This window comes from Corvus hawaiiensis, chromosome 2 (assembly GCF_020740725.1).
Source record: "Corvus hawaiiensis isolate bCorHaw1 chromosome 2, bCorHaw1.pri.cur, whole genome shotgun sequence".
Classification (NCBI taxonomy): Eukaryota; Metazoa; Chordata; class Aves; order Passeriformes; family Corvidae; genus Corvus; species Corvus hawaiiensis.
The window spans coordinates 26,530,833-26,552,741 of NC_063214.1; the positions used below are offsets into that span (position 1 = coordinate 26,530,833).

Below are 21,909 nucleotides of genomic sequence, written 5' to 3' on the forward strand. Positions count from 1 at the left end.
CTGCAGGTGGATAACTGATCTATCCGGAACCTCCACGGTATTCATCCCAGGCTGCAGGGGAATCTCTGCTCCAGTGCTCGTAGTACTTCCTCCCCATCCTTCTCCACCAACCTGGGTGTCTGCAGGGCTATTTCTCTCACATATTCTCACTCCTCTCTCCTGGCTGCTGCTGCACAGCTTCCACCCCCTTCTTAAATATGTTATTCCAGAGGTGTTACTACCATTGTTGATTGGCTCAGACTTGGCCTGTGGTGGGTTTGTCTTGGAGCTCTCTGGCCTTGGCACTATCAGACATAGAGAAAGCTCCTGGCAGCTTCTCACAGAAGCCCACCCCCACCAAAACCGTGCTATGTAGACTCAATGCATTATCAGAGGATGAAAACCATCTGAAACGGAAACCACAAAAAAGAAGCATGCTCTTCATTGACTAGAGTCAGTTGACTTTAGTCCACTCTAATATTTTTAGTTTGATTTCCTTGGGAAGTGAAGCCTAGCTGATAGTACATGTGTATCTGTTTGTCCATATGTTGTTCTTCCTCCTAATAACTTTTCAGTGCAACCAATTTCAACCACATTTAAAAGAGGGCGGAAGGCTAAAAAGTAACTTATTCCTGTATGTCTCTTAAAAACTGGTGATTAGGTAATGCTCCACTCCCTCCATAGGGGAAAACATGTGAGTTATGTAGGTGGTACATGGCAGCAGCCAACCAGGCTAAGGCAAGTGTTGCCTTGTGTTTTTTCTTTCATTTTGGTCCACTAGGAAGCAAGACTAGCCATAGCATGGATTTCTGATTCCTACAGGAGGTTTCACAGGGGGCATGATGGGATCTGGCTTTTATTAGAGCAGGGGGATTTTTGAGGCAGCAGACAGGAACCCACGGGGAGGCAGGCTTGGTGCGTTCTGTTCACAGAACAGCTTGCTCTACAGCAGTCTAATAAGAAACACTTCTGAAACGGCATCATTAGTGATGAGAATCCTACAGACCTTCCCTACATGTGGACACTCACCTTTGCTTACCCACACCCTCAATGTGTAAACTGAAGATTTGTGTCCTTTAGTGTTGACATCCTCATAGGCTGCCTGGTGACCACAGTGAAGGCCACAATGTGGCCTGAAGAGGGGCCACAGGGCTGGGTGGGCAGTCCAGCTGGGCTGTCACACTGTGTCCCAGGGACTGGCCTCAGAAGCTGTGCACTCACACTGCCTCCACGTCCCCAGCTGCGAAAGGACACCCTTTTGTGAAATGCCTGGGGAGAGACTGATGAAAAGCCCTGTGTGAATGTTAAGCGGTACATTGTTACTGGTGTTCCTCTGACTGGAGGCAATTATTTTAGGGGGAAATGGAGCTACAGGAGCTAACTACTCCTTGAGAAAAAAAGTTGGTACTACATATGGCAGGAGGAACCTGTATTTGAAGGGAGAAGGGTTGTGGGAGAAGCCTTCTGTGAGCAAATGATTGTTTTTCAAGCTGTATTTCCCTTACAGAAGGATTCTTTCTGGTCCCTCTGAAATTGTGCAGAAGTCACAGGAGATCCAGCAAAGATTAATGCAGACTGATGCTTGCTATTTTTTCCTGGAGGCCTTGGCAGCTCTGTAATTACAGTCGGTGTGTCTGAATCTCCCTCTGGCCCCTGTGTACTGCCCGGCAGTGACACCAGCATCAGAGAGACCCTTGCTTCAGAATTTGTCAAGCAGAACTCTGCTGAGAAACCAAACCTGCCCTGCTGTGCTTCTTGTTGTGGCGATGAGGAATATTCCTTCGCTGAATTGCCTCCCCGTGTGCACTGGAGCTGGAACCTCAGGGGCTCTTGAGCCCAGAATGGCTCATAGACTGTGATCCAAGAGATACATTTGTAGAGGAATGAGGGAACCATATTTCTGTAGCATAACGTATATGTAGTTATATATATATATAAATGAAATAAATGAGCTGGCTTGCAACACTAGGTGGCAGAGGTGGGATCTGTTCTGCTCTGAGCGCTGTCCTATAAGGCATTGCTTGTTTAAGTACAGTCGCATTTAGTTGGAGCTGCAGGAGAGAGACAGAGAGATTCTCTGTGTTTACAGCCAGCCCAGGCTACGGTGGAGCATCCAACCTGGCCCTCCCTTTCTCCAGCACTTGAAGGGGAGAGTGCGAGGTTATTTGGGAATCTGGCCACCGCGGGTCAGCTTGCACTGTGACTGGATTGTCAGAGCTGGCAAAGCAGAGCCCAGAGGGACTGAAGGGAGACACGAATCCCATTTTCTTCGAGAGGAGAGAAGAGGGGAAAAAAAAAAAAAAAAAAAGATAAATTGAGAGAGAGAGAGAGAAGCGAAGAGACGGAGAAAAAGGCAGAGGAAGCGGAGCGAGTGAGAGAGAAGCATGAGGACCTACTGGCTGCACAGTATCTGGGTGCTGGGATTCTTCCTGTCCCTCTTCTCCTTGCAAGGTATGTGGTGAGTTCTTTCTTGCAACCTCCTCAAACCCTTCTGCTTTAATTGGGGCTGATGGACTGAGGATGGCCTGAAACATGGAGCTGGAAGCTGGAGCTTCCTCTCCCCCCCTTTTCCCCTCCAAACCTCCCCCCCCACCCCCCCTTGCCTCAGGAAATAAGCCAAGGAGAGATCGCTGCTGGTGAATCCTATGGTTAGAGGGCACTGCATGTGACTGACTTTGCTGCTGTATTTATGCTTTTGCAGAAGGGGAGTTGGTGGGGGGAGTACAGTTAAGATTTGCGAAGGAAAAGAGTGGTGGGTGAAGGTGGGTATCCCCTCCATCCACAACCGCTGTTTCTCGGCACTTTGGGTCACAAGTACTGATTCTCCTCAATTCTTTACCTTCCTGAGGAGATAAGTGTTAAGTTTCTTTTGTTTTTTGTTTGTTTGTTTTGTTTTGTGGGTTTTTTATTTTTTTTTATTTTGGTTTTGTCCAGAGAGGGGGAGGTTAGAGGAATCTCTATGCCTCTGGTCTGTCTGCGAAAACACTATGTCCTTCCCCTCTATACCAGGGGGAAAAAAAAAGGAGAGAGAGAGTGATGGAGGAAAGACAGGAGAAGAAAATTTGTTGGGTATGGGGTTTTGTTCAGTGGAGAATTGCCAGCTGGGTTTCTTGCTTTAAGAGCCAAGTGTGAGTATGGAATTTAGTTCGAAGTGATGACAGGCATGTTAGCTGGTTTTGAGATGCTTTCTGTAAACAGGAGTTAAGGGTTAATGCATTCCATGCTGTATGTATTAATACATGTCACACATGTCCATATAATCATAGCCTTCAAAACTGCAGCTTGTGCATGATCCACACTCACTCACACACATCTGTGGTCCTTCATGAACACACGCACGCACACACACACACACTCTCAGGGATGTAGCAGGCAAGATGAATAAACTCACTCTGGCACATACAGTTCTAGCTCCCTAGCACATGCAATTCCTGGAGAGTCTGCTTCTCTTGTGCTCATGTTCTCCCTTCCCATTGTCCCCCCTCCCTCCTTCAAGCCTCCATCCTGATCACTAGTGTTCGAGGTTGCTTGCATATTAAAATCCCTTGCCTATCCTGCTGCACTAGCCTTGTAAGCCAGTGTGTGCACACATATACACACACATAGGTGAATATATAACTAAAGAACATAGATGTACTCTATCTGGCCTACTCTGTGCCTCACAGTCTTGCGTTCGCAGTGAGCTGCACCCTCAGAGCGCATCTCGCTCACACACGGCTTTTTACACAGTGCTTTTTTATCACTCTAGTACATATTAGTGCAGGAGTGCCGTGCATGGAGATATGCCAGTCACAGCATCCTCACTTCCCCTTAGCTCCTACTTTTACACACAGTCTTGCATGCACTGTTCTCTTCTATTTTTTGTCTACTAAGCAAATTCCCGTACAGGCAGGCTCCCTGTCACACACATGCTTTCTATTGCAGCCTCACACCTGTCACTCCTGCAAGCCCTCACTATGAAATCCCTCATTTTTTGCCACCTTCTCACATTTACTGAGTGCTCCTTTTCATACAGTCTCACTTCTCCCATTTCTGGGTCTCATACACACGCTTTTCACTGTCACATATTTTCGCTCAACTTACACTCTCTGAAGTCTGGACTGTGAATCCAACACCAGCACCTTCCAGCTGACTTCCTTCCTTGCTGTGAAGTGGCTATTTCTGACAGGGAAGGAGGATTTTTTCCAGCACATAGGTTGTACATGGGGTAAGAGGAGAATTGATACCTGTGTAACATAAGTAGATAATGTCAGCAATGAAGTTGTGTAGCTTGATGTGAACTTCCCCCTGCCCTGGAGGATTACACAGAGAGCTGTCAAGAAAGATGGACATTGGTAAATCACGTTGACTCTGACCATTGCCTGTCTTTCTGATGCATGTTTCCGTAGACCACAACGCTTGCTCCACGCAGTGTTTTCAAGTCATAAGCCTTCCCTGAGTTGTGGCCAGAGCATCCCGATGCTAGCCCAGCCAGGATCTGTTTTGGTCTGTCCTTATAGATGGAGCTCATGCCAGGGTACAGGCATGGCCAGGCTTTTACCTTCTGTTTTAGTGAGTTAGTATTGCCACAGTTGTATCAGCCACATCTATTCTCGTTTTGAAGGCTTCAGGGAAGGTCTTTTGAGGTCTGTGTTATCACATACGCTCTGAGAAGGCAGAGGCAATACAGTTGCCCTCCCTAGGTTTTGAGATGGGATAGGGTGGTGTGGTGTTGTCTGAGTGTTTGCAAACCTGGAGATGCTTTTTCTACTGCTCCCAAACTTCTGGCATGAAATAAACCAGAGCACTGCTGAATCTAGTTTCATAGCAGTAATTTCCTTTCTCTGATCTGAAGGGTGAAAGAATGGGGAAGCAGGAATACCGGGGCTGCATGGGAGGAGCAGGGCACTACCTGAAGCAAGCCTGAAGATATTTGAAGGAGTTAAAAAGGAGTGGGAAAGTATTGTGTCCTTAAAAAGACCCAACAAACCAACAAAAACCCCCTGCAATATTTCTTTCAAATTATTTGTCTTTCACTGAAAGCCGTGGTAACAAGCCTTGAACACTCCTCTAACCCTGCTGAGCACAACTCTGTGGAGCTCTTACCCCAGGAAATGGCAGTGTCGGCTTTGACAGGCAGCAGCCCCAGTCAGAACGCTTCCAAGACCTCGGTGAGCACATCCCTCCAGAGCCAGACAGCTGAGCCTACACCTCTGCGAGCTATCCAAAACTTGTCCGTGCCATCTCTCCCCTTTCCTCGCTGTCCACTTGGGGGTGTACCGGTGAACGCAAAAGCAGCTCGTCTTTCTCCGCTCTCCCAAAGCCACCAGGCGTGGGGGAGAAGGGGAGCGCTGCTGGCACTGCCGGGCCGAGCCGAGGCTGAATAGCAGGCACTGGGGTGCAGGGAGGAAGCGCAGCTGAGCCTGGCAGGAGAGCGATGGCTCCTCGGTGCCAAGCGGCCAGCGCAGGCTGCCTCCTCCAGCGCCGCTGCCAGGCAGGATGCAAAGGGCTGCCTGTCCCCGCCTGCCTGGCCTCAGGGGCTTTGGCACGGAGTCAGCCTTTGCTCCTTCCCCCCTAGGTTAGATGCTCCAAGTCCTGCACAGAGGATTTTTTTTTTTTTTTTTTCCCCCCCTGATCACTAGATTTCCTCAATTTTGTGGCTTAGGATTCTTGCGTTTTTCTCTGCTGCTGCACTTCCAGTCCCCTTTGGGAGGCAGGTGGCTCGGAGGCGGGATGGTTGTTCCTCCTGCATGGTGCACTGGCCTTCCTGCCCTGTGGGGGCCGGAGGAATAAAAGTACCTACACAGCCCAGCACTGCTGGTGGGTGGGATTTTCTAGGATTTTCTAGTGGCATGCTGCAGCTTCTCCCTCAAATGGTTTCGTTTCTTAGCACAATGTACCTCAAAGCTTCTGAAAGAGATCAGATTGTTGAATTGGACTGTAAAGATAAATTTTTCTTTTCCTTTTTTTTTCCCCAAGTCAAAAATTGGGTGCATGAGGATGAGGAGGAGAAGCAGATGATTAGGTTATATAAAAACTTGCATTTAGATAATTAAGAAGAATTTTGTGTTTATGTTTGCACTTTTACCTACTATTACTCTAACTTAGCTATCAATATGAATATTAATTTTTATTTCCTCACCCTGAGCACTTTATTTAAAAAAATGAACGCCTTGACAAATTATACGTTTCCTTCAGCATTGCTTTAAATTGAAAATTCTTCTAAACAAATTCTTTCCCTTGAAAAATAGCAGCTGTTTCAAATCAGCAATTTGCTAAAAAAATCCCAGCTTGTTTTAATGAACCTCCCCTACAACCCCACCTAATTGGTTAATTGTAGAAGACTTTGTGTTTAAAAAAAAAAAAAAAATTAGATACCTCCACAGCCAATTTAGTGAAGGAGATGGTTTAGGAAAGGGCATGCAGAACTGGCCTGCATAGTACTGGGAGCATTTATTTATGATGTATTTTTTGAGCTGCTCAAGGGTGTTCTTAAATGGGGAATGAGTCTGATGAAAGAAATCACAGAAGCAGTCGGGTAAGTGGAATAGGATGCTTTAGGTTGGCACACAGTACAAATGTTATCTGTAAAGTCTCATGTTCTATAACGTTAGTGGGCAGTGCGGGTGTGAAAAATGATGTGTTTGTTAATGCGTGAGGTATGCGCAGTCTATATGGATGGAAGCGTGTACCCGAGTGTTTCTGTGCTGATAATGTGTAATGGATGGGGAGAAGAGAGGGAGGAGCAGCCCTGTGTGTGCGAGTGCTGACATTGTGGTGTATGGGGAACAGCGTGGGGCGATTGTGATGCAGTTGGATAACATTTAGATACTGCCAGCTGGAGAGAAAAAAAGACTTTTCCTGCTCTCCTGAATATACTTTTCATCCTATCTGTTTCCAGTTCTCTCTCCTTGAGTAAGGCAAGGGAAACTCTCACAGGCTGGACTGTATTGATGAGGTGACAACTCACTCAGCTGCCTTGCATTCTCTTAAATGATGAAGAGATTCAATACTAAAACTAAACACTTGTAGGCTTAGTATAAGGAAGAAGTAGAGAAGGCTTTTTATCTGGACACAGGGAGCATTGAAAAGGTATCCCAAGTGTTTCTTCCAGTTCTATCCCAGTGATTGCCAACCATTTGTGTCAATAATTACATGAGTAAGAACCAATTTCCTCTAGCTGTTATGAATCTCAGCACTCAGCTACCTGCTCAGAGGGCTTTGTTATGATAAGAGAAATTTTGCTTTGTCTTTTAGTCTCAGAGATCTTTTCTCACACAGGAGTTTTACTAGTTCTGTAACAAAGAACCCAGCTCCCAATGTTTTCGGGCACTCCTTTTCAGCCTTGCAACCCACTTATGTGTATGCTAATGGTCTGAGGAGGAGCTATGCTCTTTTATAGCTACTGCTTTCACTTCCTCTTTTCTTCCACTAGCAGTAGAGCTTCTTCTAGTTGGGATGAGTAATACAGCTGCTCTTATCCTAGGCTGCTGGCATAGCCAGTGTTTTAGGAGTGCATACCCTTTCTGTTTGCCACCTGTGCCTCCTGTAAGCCTTGAGTGAGCCCAGGCCCCTGCCTTGCTGGTGGGGTCTGGACCCTTCCCCCAGCATATTTACCCTGAGCAAGACTGAGTGGCTCAGGAATAGGTTAGACAAGGGATGTTGATGCACAGGGCCTGCAGCAGCAGGTGGGTGTTGAGTGCAGCTGCCTGGAGAGGCTGGTGGGGCTGGGCAGGTGATGAGGAGCTGTAGCACTGCTTCCTTTCCTGTGTGCTGTACAGTGAGGACAGATGGCAAAAGCTGATGAAGAGTAAGGGCAAGGGATGCCCTTTTTCTGGGTGCATCATGGAAGAGGATCAGCTGAGGTGGTTGTTGTCTGATGGAGGTTGTTAAAGGACTGAATGATCTGAGTGAAGTCTACAATGGTACCAGACAAAGATATCCTGGAAGAGTCTGGGGAAAATCTTTCACGTGTGCCTTTGAACACGGAGACCAGTGTTTTGCCAGGTATTGTCTCCTTTGTGCATAGGGTGCTGCTGGAAGGATGCAGGGTTTTGCTGTCTGTGATCCCCACATGAAGCTTTGCCTCTTTGGTATCCCCTTTTCCTTAAAAAGGTGCACAACAGTTTCATTTGCTGTTCACACTCAAAGATCAATGATTTTGGCAGCTGATGTGCTCTTCCTGCTGTCAAATTATCCATGATAAAATCAAAAATATCAAGCACAGCACAGACCATCCTGTCCCTCTCTGAGAAGGAGCTAAGGGTGTGTGTAGGTGAGCATGTGAGACACAGCCCTCTCCTGGTGTCAGCAAAGGGCAGAGATCCCTGCTGCCAGCATAGAAGGGAAGAAAAAAATGCTGGGAGTACATGGTTCTTACAGAAATAGGCCCAGGGAAAAGAAGCCCAGGCTTGATTCTGTGCTATGCCATTGCACTGTGGTGCTTTAGCTGATGGAGAATTTCCTGGAAACTGAGATATTTCCCTGTGAGTTCCCTCCAGGAGGTTGCCTGCCTGTGTGACTGCATCTCCCTGCTCACCTGCATGGAAAGAAAAGGAAAATAGCACTACAGGGGCTGCTACCCTAATTTTTCTGAGCCACAGGAGTATTCTGTCTCACAGTGAAGTGTCTTGCTGGCCATATCTGCTGTTTTAAAGTTCCCAGGGAAGAAATTCTGCATGACTACATGCTGAGGGAAAGGGCCCTTTACACTAGCCACGCCTTTACACTTTACACGCCCACAAGCACAAAATAGGATTTTTCAGTGGTTGTCAGCCATAGAGGTACTGGACTTTGAATGGTACCTCTGGGAGGAGATAATTTTGGAGGCAATGCAAGGGTAAACATATCCAATTAACAGGTTGGTGTGTTGTGGGTTTTTTTGAAGGGTTGGTTTGTTTTATTTAAAAAAAGATAGCATGATAAGGCAGGCTTCAGAGGAAGGGTTTTGGCTTAAAGCAAAAGTAAGTGTAATCACAGCTGTGGGCTCAGAGTCTGGCTTTTGCAGCCCCTAGGTTTTATAAAGCATCCAAAAGAAACTCCCCTGAAGACGGTTAGTTCTTGAAATTTGTTTCCTTCCCTAGAGTCTGCCTCTGTGTGACCTCATGGATGCAGGTTTCTGCACTTCCTTCTGGTTTGGCAGACCTGTCCCACAAAAAGGGTGTCCCTCTCCTTTTTCTGGAGATGGTGATTGTGCTGTTGGGAGGAGGAAGATGGTTGGCGGGCAGGCCATGAGCAGTGGGATGAGGGAGGGAGGAAGGGAGCAAGCAAGGAGACAAACGAAAGGCTGTGGGCCTTTCCAGCTGGGAAATCAATAGCATATGAGTATGCAATGTAAGTGTGTAATCACAGCTCCCTCCCCTCTGCCCCTTAGCACTTACATTGATGGGGAGTTGCAGGCCAGAACCAATTAATCCTTACAACCTGCTAGGACAATAACTATTAATATTCTTCTGCATGCACTCTGGTTGCTGCACCTGCTTAGAGCCTGGCTGTGCTTGACCCTCAGCAGTTGACCCAAAGTTCCACCAAGAGAGCAAGAGCCTTTCTGATCATGAGCCTTGCAGCCAGTGCACTGGTACCTGACTTCCCCCTGTGTGGATGTTGGAGAGGCTGACTGGGGGGATAAATACTTGAGCATCTGAAAAAGGAGCGATTTGCTGGTAAGGTTTTGCCTGCAGGAAGAAGGGGTTATTCAGAGGGCCGTCTGTGGAATTTTTGATGTGTAAATGTGTTTAGACTTTTGTCATGCTGGTACATCATCATATGATGAGTATCTACTCTTTGCCTTGTAAAGGTACCTTGTACAATGGGATCAAAACATCCAGTTTTATTTGTGCCTGTATACGTGATCTGTGCATAAAGGTATGGCCCTTGAATAGCTCTTCCTTGGCTTTTGGGAAGGTGCATGGATGGAACAGAAGATTATATATATGCATGCACATGTGTTTGAGTGTGTGCATGTGACAGAAAATGCATAACCTGTGTGGTAAAGATGCTTGAGAAATGTTAACAAATCTGGTCTAGAGTTGTGTTTTGTGCAAGGGACTTGTCATGAATGTTAGTGCAGGAGGTAAATGCATCCTGATTTCTGATAGGAGTGTCTGTGTAGCTATGTGTGCTTTTGGAGTGACCATTATTCATAGCACATTTGCATCCTATCTTGACACGGCAAGAGATTGTTGCAGTGAAACAGAATTGATTCTGTGGCTTGGCTACCCCTCCTCATCTTTCTGTGATAGCCCCAGTGTAAGGTGGCAACTTAGTCACGCTTCGGTCACCTGGGCAGGAATACAGCCTAGAGAGTGGAAAGGACGTGTTTGACTCCTACACTTTCACAAGAGAGTTTCTGGGAATAGAAGGAAGAGGATAAAAGGAGGCTTTCTTACATGTACAAGTTGCATTGTTTTTTTAATGAGACCAACATACTCAAAAATAGCACGACCTGACTGAGCCCACCTTCCTTATTTTATGAGCTGGATGCAGCCTGAAGCAGTAAACCAGCCAGTCTGTACTCTGGCTGCACCTGCATTACCACAGCCTTGCTGGTTTAACTTCCTCAACAGCACGGGCTCTGCCCAGCGTGGCTGTCTTCTGTCCGGTCTCAGTTTGGGTAGCTGAGCAGGATGAGATGTTCTGAACTTCTAGATCTCTTGTAGAGGAAAGGAAACTATTTGTCTGGAAGAGTTGTGTTGTATCGAGGTTGGGGTTTTTATGAATGGTAATTTCTTGGTGATTCAAAGAAAAGAAATTGATCATGCTATCCCAGGTGGTGTAAGAGGTGTCTAGTCTAGGCCAGCTAAGGGAAGGAAGGCAGGAAACAGTGGGAGCTGAAGTGAGGATGCATAAGCTCTCCTCCATTTTCATGTATCCTAGGTGCCTACAGGTGACTGGTTTGTGTACTGTCCAGCAGCCACTGAGCTGCAACAGATTGGAATGTTGATTAAAAAAAAAGTCCAGCTGCAGCATGAGGTAAATGAGCTGTGCCATTGCCTCAGAGGGACCTAGAGCTACAGTCAGCAGTACAGTCTTCCTTCTCCTTTGGCCTGCTGTGTGCCTAGAGAAAAGAAAGAAAAGGCCATCCTGGCTGGCCTTGCTCTGTCTATCCTGATGTAAATCTTTGTAGCAGTAGCCTTTTCTTCAGGCTTCAAGGAACCTCACAAGACCCCACATGTAGGCTCTGCTCATCCCCTGGTCAACCCCAAGAGTTTTTGGTCTCTGTCTCTTCTTCCTGCTGACCGAAATGAACCAAACCACCACAAAATTGAAACAAGACAGACCTCAAGCTCTCCTGGATGCTGAAGCTTTGTTGTAGCTGCTGTGAAGGAGGAATGGACATGTGAAACATATTGGGGAGACAGAAGACTTCAAGGCTTTGCTTTCTTTGCCACACACAGGAGTAATAGCTCTGTAATTCTTTCAGACCTGGGGATGCTAAGTGAGAAGAGGTTTTGAAATTGTTACAGGGAGAGGCTTAGGGTCACCCTGATCTAAAAGAAACCTTCTTGTGGAGCTGCCACCTTTCCTTGGTGCAAATAATGCCAAGGTTGTGGCATATGGACCATTCACTTTAGAGTTGGACTCAGTGATTCTTGTGGGTCCCTTCCAACTCAGAATATTCTGTGATTCTGTCTTGAGAGCTGGCAGGAACCTTGTCAGGTTTCTTTATGAACTCTTTCTCAAGTTCTCCAGAAGTTTGTTGAAGCAAAGAAAAGATCTTTGCAGAATGTTTCTGCTTCACCAAAATGATATTTTTTCTAATAGAGAATAAAAAGATGTTTTGTTGGAAAAATTCCAGCCTGGGTTTCAAGAACAGATTAAGGCACAAGTGCTTAAAAGCTTTCCTGTGATGTGTTATCTGCTGTCATAAGACTACATCAAAGTCTCAACTGTCATCTAAAACAAAAAAATTCTGAAAACTGTGGCCTTTATTGGTGTTATTGAAAACTTGAAAATTAAACCTGAGTGCAGCCAGTAGCTGGTGTCTGTCTTGAGCGTGCAGGCAGCTGAAAGTGCTGTACTGAAGATCTGCTCTCACTTTGTCTTGAATTGGATTTCCTTGGAAGAGACCCAGCTGATGTTACTGTGGAGGAGGGAATGTCCAGTGAGTGGAAGTCGTGTCCTGTAGCGATGCTGTGTCTGAACCAGAGGACGAACATATGCATGTGTCTGTGTGTGCATGGCATGTGCAGGGCCTGTGCTGTGATCACCAGAATTACAGTCTAGCCAGATAACGAGCTGTTGTTGTTTACAGCACTTGGTTCCGGGCACTTCAATTCCAGAAAGATGTAAACAAAATTAGAGGGAATTCAGAGGATTGCAAGGAGAATGATTAAGGGGCTGGAGGGACTGACTTATGAAGAATGCTTGTGAGAGCTAAATATATAGCTGTTTTGGCTAAACGACTAAAGAGGAGCTATGCTAATGATGTAGGCATACTGGGAAGGCATGAAGAATTGTCTAGTGTGGACTCAGAGCTAGAAGAGTCTCTCATGACAGAAAATTTGGAGGAGGAAAGAAAAAATTGACAGGAGAGGAAGAATACTTAATGGAAGAAAGAGATTAGGTGGTGATACAGCTTTGTTAAGAATCATGGTGGAATTGCTGTCATTTGGGATAGCTGAAGTTTGGCTGGGCAGAGCCCTGGAGAATAATCCATGCACTACAAGCTTGAAAAGGCCCCTTGAGAGACAGTCTAGATGCCTTAATAGATTTTTATGCTGTCATTAATTTCTGAATCGCAGCTAATACTTCCAGTCTGACAAAGAGCCATATTCTTTAAAGCGTTTTTCTTTCTTGCCTTGTATTATTTCTGCTGTGATGCAAATACCGGTTGAAGACATGTGAGGAAGTCTTCTGCTATATTAACAATTGAAATCCTGGTTTTATCAGCTGCTTAACTCAAAGACCTTTTCCCACTTTCTTTTGGTGGAGCGTTCATTCAGATTTGTCTGATAGGTGTGAAGAGGCAGCCTGCTGGATGCCCAATAAGGTGAAAACCCAGTGTCTGTGACTCTGTCCTGTGAGCTGTGTTGGGCTTTGACAGGTTCCACATTGACACACATGATACATATATGCTCTGCTCTTTCTCTACCTTGCGCGTTTTCAAAATGGGTAACTGAACACTGGACTGGTCCCTTCAGTCTCAGAAGCTGATGTGGTGGAGTTTGTAGTGTTCCTGGAATGGCACAAGAGCTGAGTCCTCCCAGGGCCATCTGTGAGCTGGGGGGAGCTGGGCCTGTGAGGGAGACAGCAGTAGAACAGGATGGCAGGAGATTGCCAAGCTGATCAGTGGCACGTGGGGATGGCCCAGATGGTTTGCTCTTGTCTCACCTACAACATGAACTGAAGAGTGAAAGTGAGATGTGTGGTGTTGGCTGCTTGGTTTAATGGGAATGGAACAGACAGAATTGAGAGCAAGTTTTGTAGTGGATGCTGGCTGGCACCATGGACTTTCAGAGGTAAAAGGTATTGCAGCTTGAGTGAAAGAGCCAGGATACATAATGGGAATTATGCAGACTGAAGATTATTTGTGCCATGGATGCAGACCCAGAGAGAGTTCATCATAGTTTATTAGCTCAGGTACAGCACTATGCAAATTGCAATCTGTTTCCTGGGCGGGAAGCAAGGAGCACCATTTTGCATTGCATGCAGTCCAGACTGTTCAGTGTTGCTGGATCTTTCCCAGTCAGTGCAAGGCCTGTTTGAGGGCCTCAGCAGCCCAGCAGTGCCAGGGAACAAAACGTGGAGATAGCTGACTCTGGATGGAAATTGATGCTACTCAGCTTGGACATTTTGACTAGCCTTGGTATGTTCAAGGTGGCTGCTGGTAATGACAACCTTACCACATGTACCCCAGCAGGGTGGGAGAGCTCATTAGCTCAGATGTGGTGCAGTGGGAGTGCAGCGGGGCTCTGGCTCTGAACCAGAGACAAGAAACATTGTAGACTTGAGTTGTCTGCACTGAATGTCTTTATTTTTCATGTTGGAATCTCCTGTTTAAAAAATATGTAAGCCCTGGAAAGAATAAAATGTCCCTCCTTACCTGCCCCCCCCCCACCTGTGCATTAGGTAGAGATTCTGCATTTGTCCCAGAATGGGAAAACTGGGAGATTTGAGAAATTAACTAAAATATGATGAAGTGGAGAAGGTTAGAAATTCCAAAGGTCATAATCTGTGTTGGCAGATATGAGTTGCTCTTGAATGGTAGGATGCCTGCTCATGGAGATGGAGAACTTGGAATGTAGGTTCAAAGACCAATGGACTTATTGTTTACCCTGTATTATTTTGGCAATTTGCCCTCTAGTGGCACAACTCATCAAGGGAGGTGGAGTACTACTGCTCCTACCATTGGCAGTGTCACCTAAGAGAAGGGACTATATGTTCAGAGCCCAAAGGATGGGGCCTCTCAGCTGTGGCTCAGTGCAGAGAGAGGAATGGGGTGAGAGCAAGATAATTTGTGTAGTAATTGTGTTTTTTGCACGCAGGAAATTGATTTGTTACAGCACCTTTGAGTAATTGTTCCGTAGGATTTTGCTAATCTCATTCCAACCCTGGCAGAACATTTGTCGCTTTGCACCCAGCAGTTAAATGCGAGCGTGATGCTGCCACCTCCTTTAGTTATTGGGGCAAAGACACAGCAGCAGGAGACCTTGAAATACGTTCCTGCAACTGGGTGTACAGGATGGAGCTCTGGGTCCCCTCTCTGGGTTGCATGAACTGTAACTCTGAAAGGAAGAGAGAGACCCAGAGTGCTACCAAGAAGAGGACAGTTGGTGGCAAACTTGTGGTTGTATTGCTGTGTGCTGAACTTCTGGAGAAAATCCTAAGCTCTTCAAAGCCAAAACCAAAACCAACCTAGGAATACATTTTCTCAAGCTTCTGTTTAGGTATCTAACAGCAGCAGTACCTAATAGCAATGTTCACAGGAAGGGAAACTCTTCTCAAAGTAAATTTTCTTTTTTTCTGCAATTCACATGTTTGAACAAAGTAAAAAAAGTGGATTGATGCTATATAGTCACTACTTTTGTTAGTAGCCAGAACTGGTGCTGTAAAAATGATTGCGCAAATAGTAAAAGGAGAAACTTACTGGGAAAAATATGGTTGTTTTATGAAAACTGTTACAAAGAAGGATTTCTCATGCCTAGGATGGGCTTTTAGAAAGAAGTGGAGACTGAACCCAAGCCAGTACCATATAAGACATTCAAATCTATATTTCTGCTCCAAAATAGAGCAGGATCTGGAATGTGCTTATCCCACAGTTCAGAAAGCACATTAATCCCTCAGCTCTGGCCTTTTTTTGGAGAGGTCTAATTTTTCTCTGTAGTTGCTGTTTTAGCCACCACACATGTTAGAGTTAGAGCTCTGCGACTTCCACCATTCAGTGGGGTTTGCATTAAGTGCTAAATAGGAGGTGAGCAAAAAAAGTCTGCACCTACCTCACAGACATAGGTAAAGAGGCTCACATGCCAAAGGCACCCCAGTCCCAGATCTCTGTTCCTTGGCTTTCTGCACTGAAGGCAGACCAGGGAAGAGCCCCTGCTAGTCCCAGCAGATGGCTGAGAAGCGCTCGTTGGCACTGTGAGCAGAGGTGGCAGCAGCAGCACAGCCCTTGCAGGTATCTCAGCAGCAGTATTAGGGACGATGGCCACAGAAAGAGAGCTGACGCTGTGTAATGCCCTTGCCAGTTTTGGAGGTGGGCATCTCTGATGCATTTGTAAAATGTACAGTGTGGTGTCTGCCCTGCAGTCTCCAGTCAGTGTGGCCAATTTCTTTTTGCTCCTGATGTTGGCTCGCTGCAGCTGCAAGGAAGGGGAAAGCATGGCACTTTTCTTTCCTCTCTCTGCATTAAACTTTCACCACATATCCCACTTCACGTTTCCTACTTCTGCTGCTTTATGACCAAAACAAGAGACCGAAGATGTACTTGTAGTAAAACCAAGTAGTCCAACAACTTCTATGATGTCTACCTCCTGCCCTAGGGTGATACTGACAGGGTATGACCTAATGCTTTTTAGAAACCATCAATTCTGCACTGGAGTTTGAGTTCTGCTCTGTAGCCTTATTTGTTGTTGTGGGGTAGAAGATTGCCTAACCCCTCTTCAGTGATTTTTTGCTTTTGGGGAGTTTTTTGTGTGAAAAAAACAAAGAAGGAAAAAAAAAACAAACTGTATGGGCTATTTGTCTGTTTTAGGTAGACCCGAAGTGGAGTCCCTAATCCAATTTCATGGAGCAGAGACTTCAGGCTGGATTTATGCTGTCTCTCTCTAGGAGGTTAAGGATGTGTCATTCAGTTTGGTTATCCTTGGCAGTACTTGTTCCAACTTGAGGCTACAGAAATCCTAAACTGGTATATGTTTGTGAGGGGAAGAGAAAGGGGATGAGTTGCACCACGTGTCCTTTGATAAAAGGTAGTTCTGCTCTCCTGAGTGAGGGGTTACCTTTACCCTTCTGCTTTTTCCCAGCACCGTGAAAGGCAGTTCGTTCCTGTCTTGTTTGTATCTCTTGTTGAGCGTACTCCAAACAGAGGATCTTTGATCCACTCCAAGCAGATTTCTTTATGGGGTCTGATCTGGGGCTTAAGGATTGCATCTTGGAAAGTCAGGCCCATGGTTTAGTTTGCAGAAACTGCAGGACCAGTGATGTGAATGCAAGAAATAAAGCATCTACCCGGATTCTTGGATCCAATAGTGTCTTGCGGTGCAGGCTGGCAGTTGGAAGAAACACATTTTCATGCATAAATTTGGGTACCTTTGAGTTGCAAATGACTAAGAGACAATAAAACACACATTGCCACTTTCATGGGGACACCTTTAAAGCCAGGGCTGCTCTTTCAATTAACTCTGCTGTATGTGGCCAAAGTCGACAGTGCATAAAACTTTGATAATCTCACATTTTAAAAATGTATCAGGAAGTCTCATTCGTATATCTTCACTGAAAATTTCATGAATTGCACATTTCCTGGTGTTAGATGTTCAATAAACTTAAATTATGCAGCAATTTACATCTAGAAGATTTGCTTTAAAACTGAAGACTGGCTACTTCACTTCTGGGTTGAGAACAGCTCTTTCTTTTTATGCCTCCAACAATTAGAATGGGGGCTTTTGTTCAGAAATCTTTGGAGATGTGAACTGACCACTTAGTAGGAAAAACTCTGACATGAGGGAGATGTGAAAGGTATCAGCAAATAGCTGGACACAACTGTATCCCTCTTGTTTGAGCCTGATGTTGGAGTTTTGTTCATTTCACGGGCATCAGTACTGGATCTATCCAGAAATTTTCCAGCAAGATTTTTTTGTATTTTAATGTTTTTTCAGCTAATTGGGAAACTTGAGATTAGAGGGAAGAGCAAACTTGAATGAAACCAGTTTGTGAAATCCCAGATGGCAGTTATTAGCCAAGAGTACTTCCTGTACAGAAGGAGTCAGGTTGTTGGGGACATCTCCCTAGATCGTAGAGTCTTGAGGTGAACTCCCAGTTTGAGAGGATGACAATACGGGGTGTTCTGTCCATTAATGCAGATGAGTTCCTGTAATACCCTGCTCATCTCAAGCAGTGCTTTATTTCTATGCCCTATCCCAAATTTGTGCCTTTATCTGAGTGACCTCAAAGGAATAACGTGCAGTGTGAAGAGGAAGACTTTAAACAAAGCTCTCTGGAGCTATTTCCTCCCTTTCAGTAATCTCATTTCAAAGCTTTTCATGGTTACCCAGCTTTCTCATCCTCCTCATCCTTACTGCAACCAAGCTGAGAGTATAAACAAGTCCTACCACACTCCAGCTTTTCCATAAATGATGTCTATGCTCAACTACAGATGAAGAGTAAGGAAGAAAAATCAGAGCCTGAGGAACCAATGGCAGTCCCAGGACAGCACTGGTGCTGACAAGCATCCATTCTCAAGCTGATCTGTTGACCATGACAATGATGGTTTGTAGGAGAGGCATCGTAAAATTGCCTGAAATGTCTCAAAGCAGTGCTTCTAATCAGGAGATAGCTTTGAGTTTCTCCTGCAATACTCCTTAGTGATTTCCATCACCAATCACGTCTAAGAATAGAAATAGGATGCACAATATAGTTTTGTTTGACATCAACTAAAAAAAACCCCAAAAACAAACAAACAAAACCCCCTGGGCCCTGTTAATCTCAGCTGACCATGTAGAAACCAAAGGTTAAGATATTTCTCTAAAGTTGCCATCTAGGTTGGTGGCAGAGCAGAACCTGGAGGACTCATTCTCTGTCCTGTTCCCTTGCACAGCACTCGTTTGTCTTGTGCAGTACTTCCCTAGTTTGAGTCTCCCTGGGCAGGGCAATGGGCAGCACTGCTGACAGAAAAGGTGAAGGAGAGAGCTCTGAGGTGCAGGGAAGTGGTGAAGGAGAGAGAGGCTCCCTGATGTCTATAAGGAAGATGTCTGAAGGAAGGAATGGGGTGGATTTGACAATGGTGTGGGGAGGAGGGGAACAGAAGCGCCTGACAAGCTTTTGAAGCTCTGTTTGCTTAATGGGAGCTCTTGCAAAGACACAGACTGCGTAAGCCATCAAGAGAAGATGGCTTCTCCCAGGGCCCTTGCAGCTGCACCAGGCTATGATAACAGAAATTAACTTCATCTCCTTTGTCTTGCTTTCCAAGAGCCCCAGAATAGTAGTTATGAAAACACTGCTGTTTAATATTGTCTTTGATCGAGCAATCCAACGGGAGCCCTGGGCTTGTTCAGCTCGGCTTTGTTAGTTTCAGACCTCAAGGCAACAAGCCGTTGCCTTCAAAGCCCAGGCAGGGCTGCGTTAAGTGTGAGGCGTGCAGCAGAAATCGCAGTTTGTCAATTCAAATGGCACTCACCTAGCAGCAGTGCCTGTATATTTAGATCCACAGCAAAATGTGGGAAGCAGGGCACACAGTTATCCCCTCCGGAAAGAGCCTATCTCAGGAGCCAGCAAGCAAAGCAACACCCTCAAAAGACAGCAAGACAGGGTGGATCTTTCCTGTTATTATCCAGTTTTAATATGCTGCCTTTTTTTATTTGCTGTCAGCTGGTCTCCCAGTACAGCCAGGCAGCGTGTGATGCATGAGGACAGCATCACTGGAGAAGAAAGTTTCCATTCATCTCTTTCACCTCCCTGTAGATGTGCATCTTTCCTCTAACTCTGCCTTGGGGACACTGTGTGTACACCTTGTCCAAGACCTCCATTCTAGGGGGTTATAAGCACTGCAAGTCACCAAGCCTCTGATTCAGCTCTCAGAGATATTCGCTACTCAACCAGCAACCAGTATGAAGGCAGCTACTGAAAAAGGTCCATGCTAGTGGTGGTGTGCAGGAGTGCTTGTGAGAACCAGAAGGGTAGGAACAGCTCATCTGTTTCCAAATGGGTGGTTACACGAATGCACCATAACCCATGGGGACCCAAGTGCGGGGACTAAAGGTCTCTCTGCAGGCAGTGCTGAGATGGAACTATGTGCTAAGGAAAGGACTGGTGCACTTTTTTTGTTTAGTCTCTTTCATTGCTCAGTTATGAGACTCGTTCTACTTTGTGTCCCCCTGCACATAAAACAGGGATGTGGTCAGCTTTCGTTGGGTAGTTGTATGGGGCTCATGAAAGTTATAAGTAGGGCAGTGACTCTTTAGATGCATGGAAGAGCCCACTTGTCAGTTTACTGGGGACAGATGACCATGGTGCTTAACCTCAATCTTCACATCTATGTAAACTACATCTAGAGTAGGTTTGATTATGAAATGTCCTGGAACCTGTTGTGCTGCTTTCCTCTTATTATGGAAACTGTGTGCTCCCACTGAAATAAAGGAGCACCAAAGGTATAATATTTTAGATATACATTTTGTTGTAATAAAATTTGGAAAGTTGGAGAAGCCTCAGAAGCAAGTAGTTTAGTGATAGTATTTCATGTGACAGTGATAACACCTGCCATTACTGCAGTCAAGGTAAGATTTAGACAGGCCATATAAACACTTCAGGTATATGTTCTCTCAAATCTGACATAAACAAATGGATGTTCTGTTTCCAGAACCAGGTGTTCCTGAGCATTGTTAGAGAAAATAGAACAAGGATCTCCTTTCTGTTCCAGCAATGCTTGTCCTAGTACTGCATGTTGTTTTTTTATGTGCAGTGATGCTCGACACCTCTCTTCAGTTTAGCAGGCAACTGAAGGGACTCACCCTACAGTGTGCTCTCATGTATATTTTAGGAAGGATCAGAAGAAACTGGACAGCAGTTGAAGCTTTTCTGAGATTCTGGTTGGTTACTTGCCTCTTGAAATTATTGCTGTTTCTCTGATTGTGTCCCAGTAGGACTTCTATTTTCTTTTCTGTACCATGTAAGGCAACACAGTGACAGTGAGAACTTCATTGATCCAACTAGAAAGAGGAACATAAATGAGGGCAAAAAGTTGTGTTGTTTAAAGGTAACTGAGAACTGCAGAGGTGGGAGTTGCTTTTGCTGTGGTGAAATAATTTATGTTCCCTCTCTGAACCTGCTCAAAAAGTGACCATGGTTTAGAAAAAGCTCATGCAAGTATGAGTAACCCAGGGCTTAGTGCTAAGAGACAAATCTTTGGGGTTCCCATCTAGTTTTGTTGTTAATAGGAACTACTCCTGTCTCAGCACGTCAATATCCTCTTTTGTTAGAGGAGCAGAGGGACTCTGTAGAATTTTAAGAAGAGGTTTCAGATGATCAAATGATGGAGAAGTACAAAGTTCTTCAGATTATGAGTTACAGGAGAAAAGATTCAGCATGTAACTTCTAGCTTCAGTCCTGGGTGCATAGGAGGTGGATGGAGGGTAAAGGAGGCTGGAAATTAAAATAAGCCAATATCCTAAACTATATTTTAATTGAATTTTCAATATCTTCACCTCAGATGCTATCATAGCAGGCATTAAACCCATGCACATTATTCTGTAACTGTATACTATCTACAGTAAAAGCACCAGCTATTAAAACGGGAGAGTATAAAAAGCTCTTTCAGTATGCCTTCAAAATTGCTCAGTACTGTTGGTTATGCAATATTTTCTATTTTTGAAAGCTTAGAAGCCTGGAATTAAGTAGAGGAAAAGCCTTTTTAGGTTGGCAAGGCAGTTCCTCCCCACTTGACCAGTGCAAGCTCTTTCAGTACAATGACAGTTAAAATCAGCCCCCTCGTATCCATGCTGTTTAATTACAAAGGAAAGCCACAGCATTTCAGAACAGAAAGATATGGGCTTGTTAAGATACTGGACTGATCCTCAGGGGGAGCTGAGCTTAATTCCTGCCTTTGCCACAGGCTCTCTTTAAGTCAGTCAATTAATCAGGTTGTGCCTTGGCTTACCTGTCTACACAATGAAAATGAAGACAAAGGAAGTTCCAGCCCCATCTTCTCCCATACATAAAAGATGCTCTCTGTGTGATGGGTCCCAATCTTCTCTCTATTCTTTTATTGCTGTTTGGTATAAAGGTGTCTTCTTTCTAGGAGGGAAGTTCAGTTGATCTGTGCTTTCTTTTTTCAATGTTTCTCTAGCTCCATAAATGTGGTACTATACTGAGTTGAGCTAAAACAAAGCCTTTGCCATAAGAACTTGCACAAGTTAAATCTATGGGATCATTCGATCCGTCTTGTCAATTGTGCTTACCTTTACCTTGTGGAGCAGAGTGTTAGTCTGTGACTAGCTAAGGATGTGATTGAATTTTCATTATAAGGCTAATATTTGTTCCTTGGTACTCATCACAGACAATACAGAATTAGTCAGTTTGGGGGATGACTTAGCAGTTTTGTAATGAAGTCAACTGGATGATATTTTCCTGACTTTTATGTGTAAAAAACCACACATGATATATGCAATTTTATCTGTATTATAAATATTAATGAAAGCATAAAGAATTTCTTTCCACTTTTATTTGTAGTAACAACAAAGGAAAACGGAGAGAAGGCAAGGCATTTTATTTTCCTGGAATTGTTGACTGCAGATGAACACA

General features: G+C 45.0%; 1 protein-coding gene and 1 long non-coding RNA gene across 2 annotated transcripts in view; one reads left to right on the plus strand and one right to left on the minus strand.

Moving 5' to 3' along the window:
• Positions 1-2,157: 2,157 nt before the first annotated feature.
• On the minus strand, positions 2,158-5,366 carry LOC125321299. Its single transcript, XR_007201507.1, has 3 exons — positions 5,065-5,366; positions 4,063-4,205; positions 2,158-2,246 (listed from the first exon to the last, which is right to left on the minus strand). It is a non-coding gene; the product is annotated as an uncharacterized LOC125321299 (long non-coding RNA).
• Positions 2,243-21,909, plus strand: part of LOC125321298 (limbic system associated membrane protein) — a 1,007,901-nt gene continuing 988,234 nt past the window's right edge. Inside the window, exon 1 of the mRNA XM_048293943.1 lies at positions 2,243-2,430. Coding sequence (XP_048149900.1) covers positions 2,364-2,430 — 67 coding nt within the window. The 5' untranslated portion in view covers positions 2,243-2,363. The remainder of the gene's footprint in view (positions 2,431-21,909) is intronic.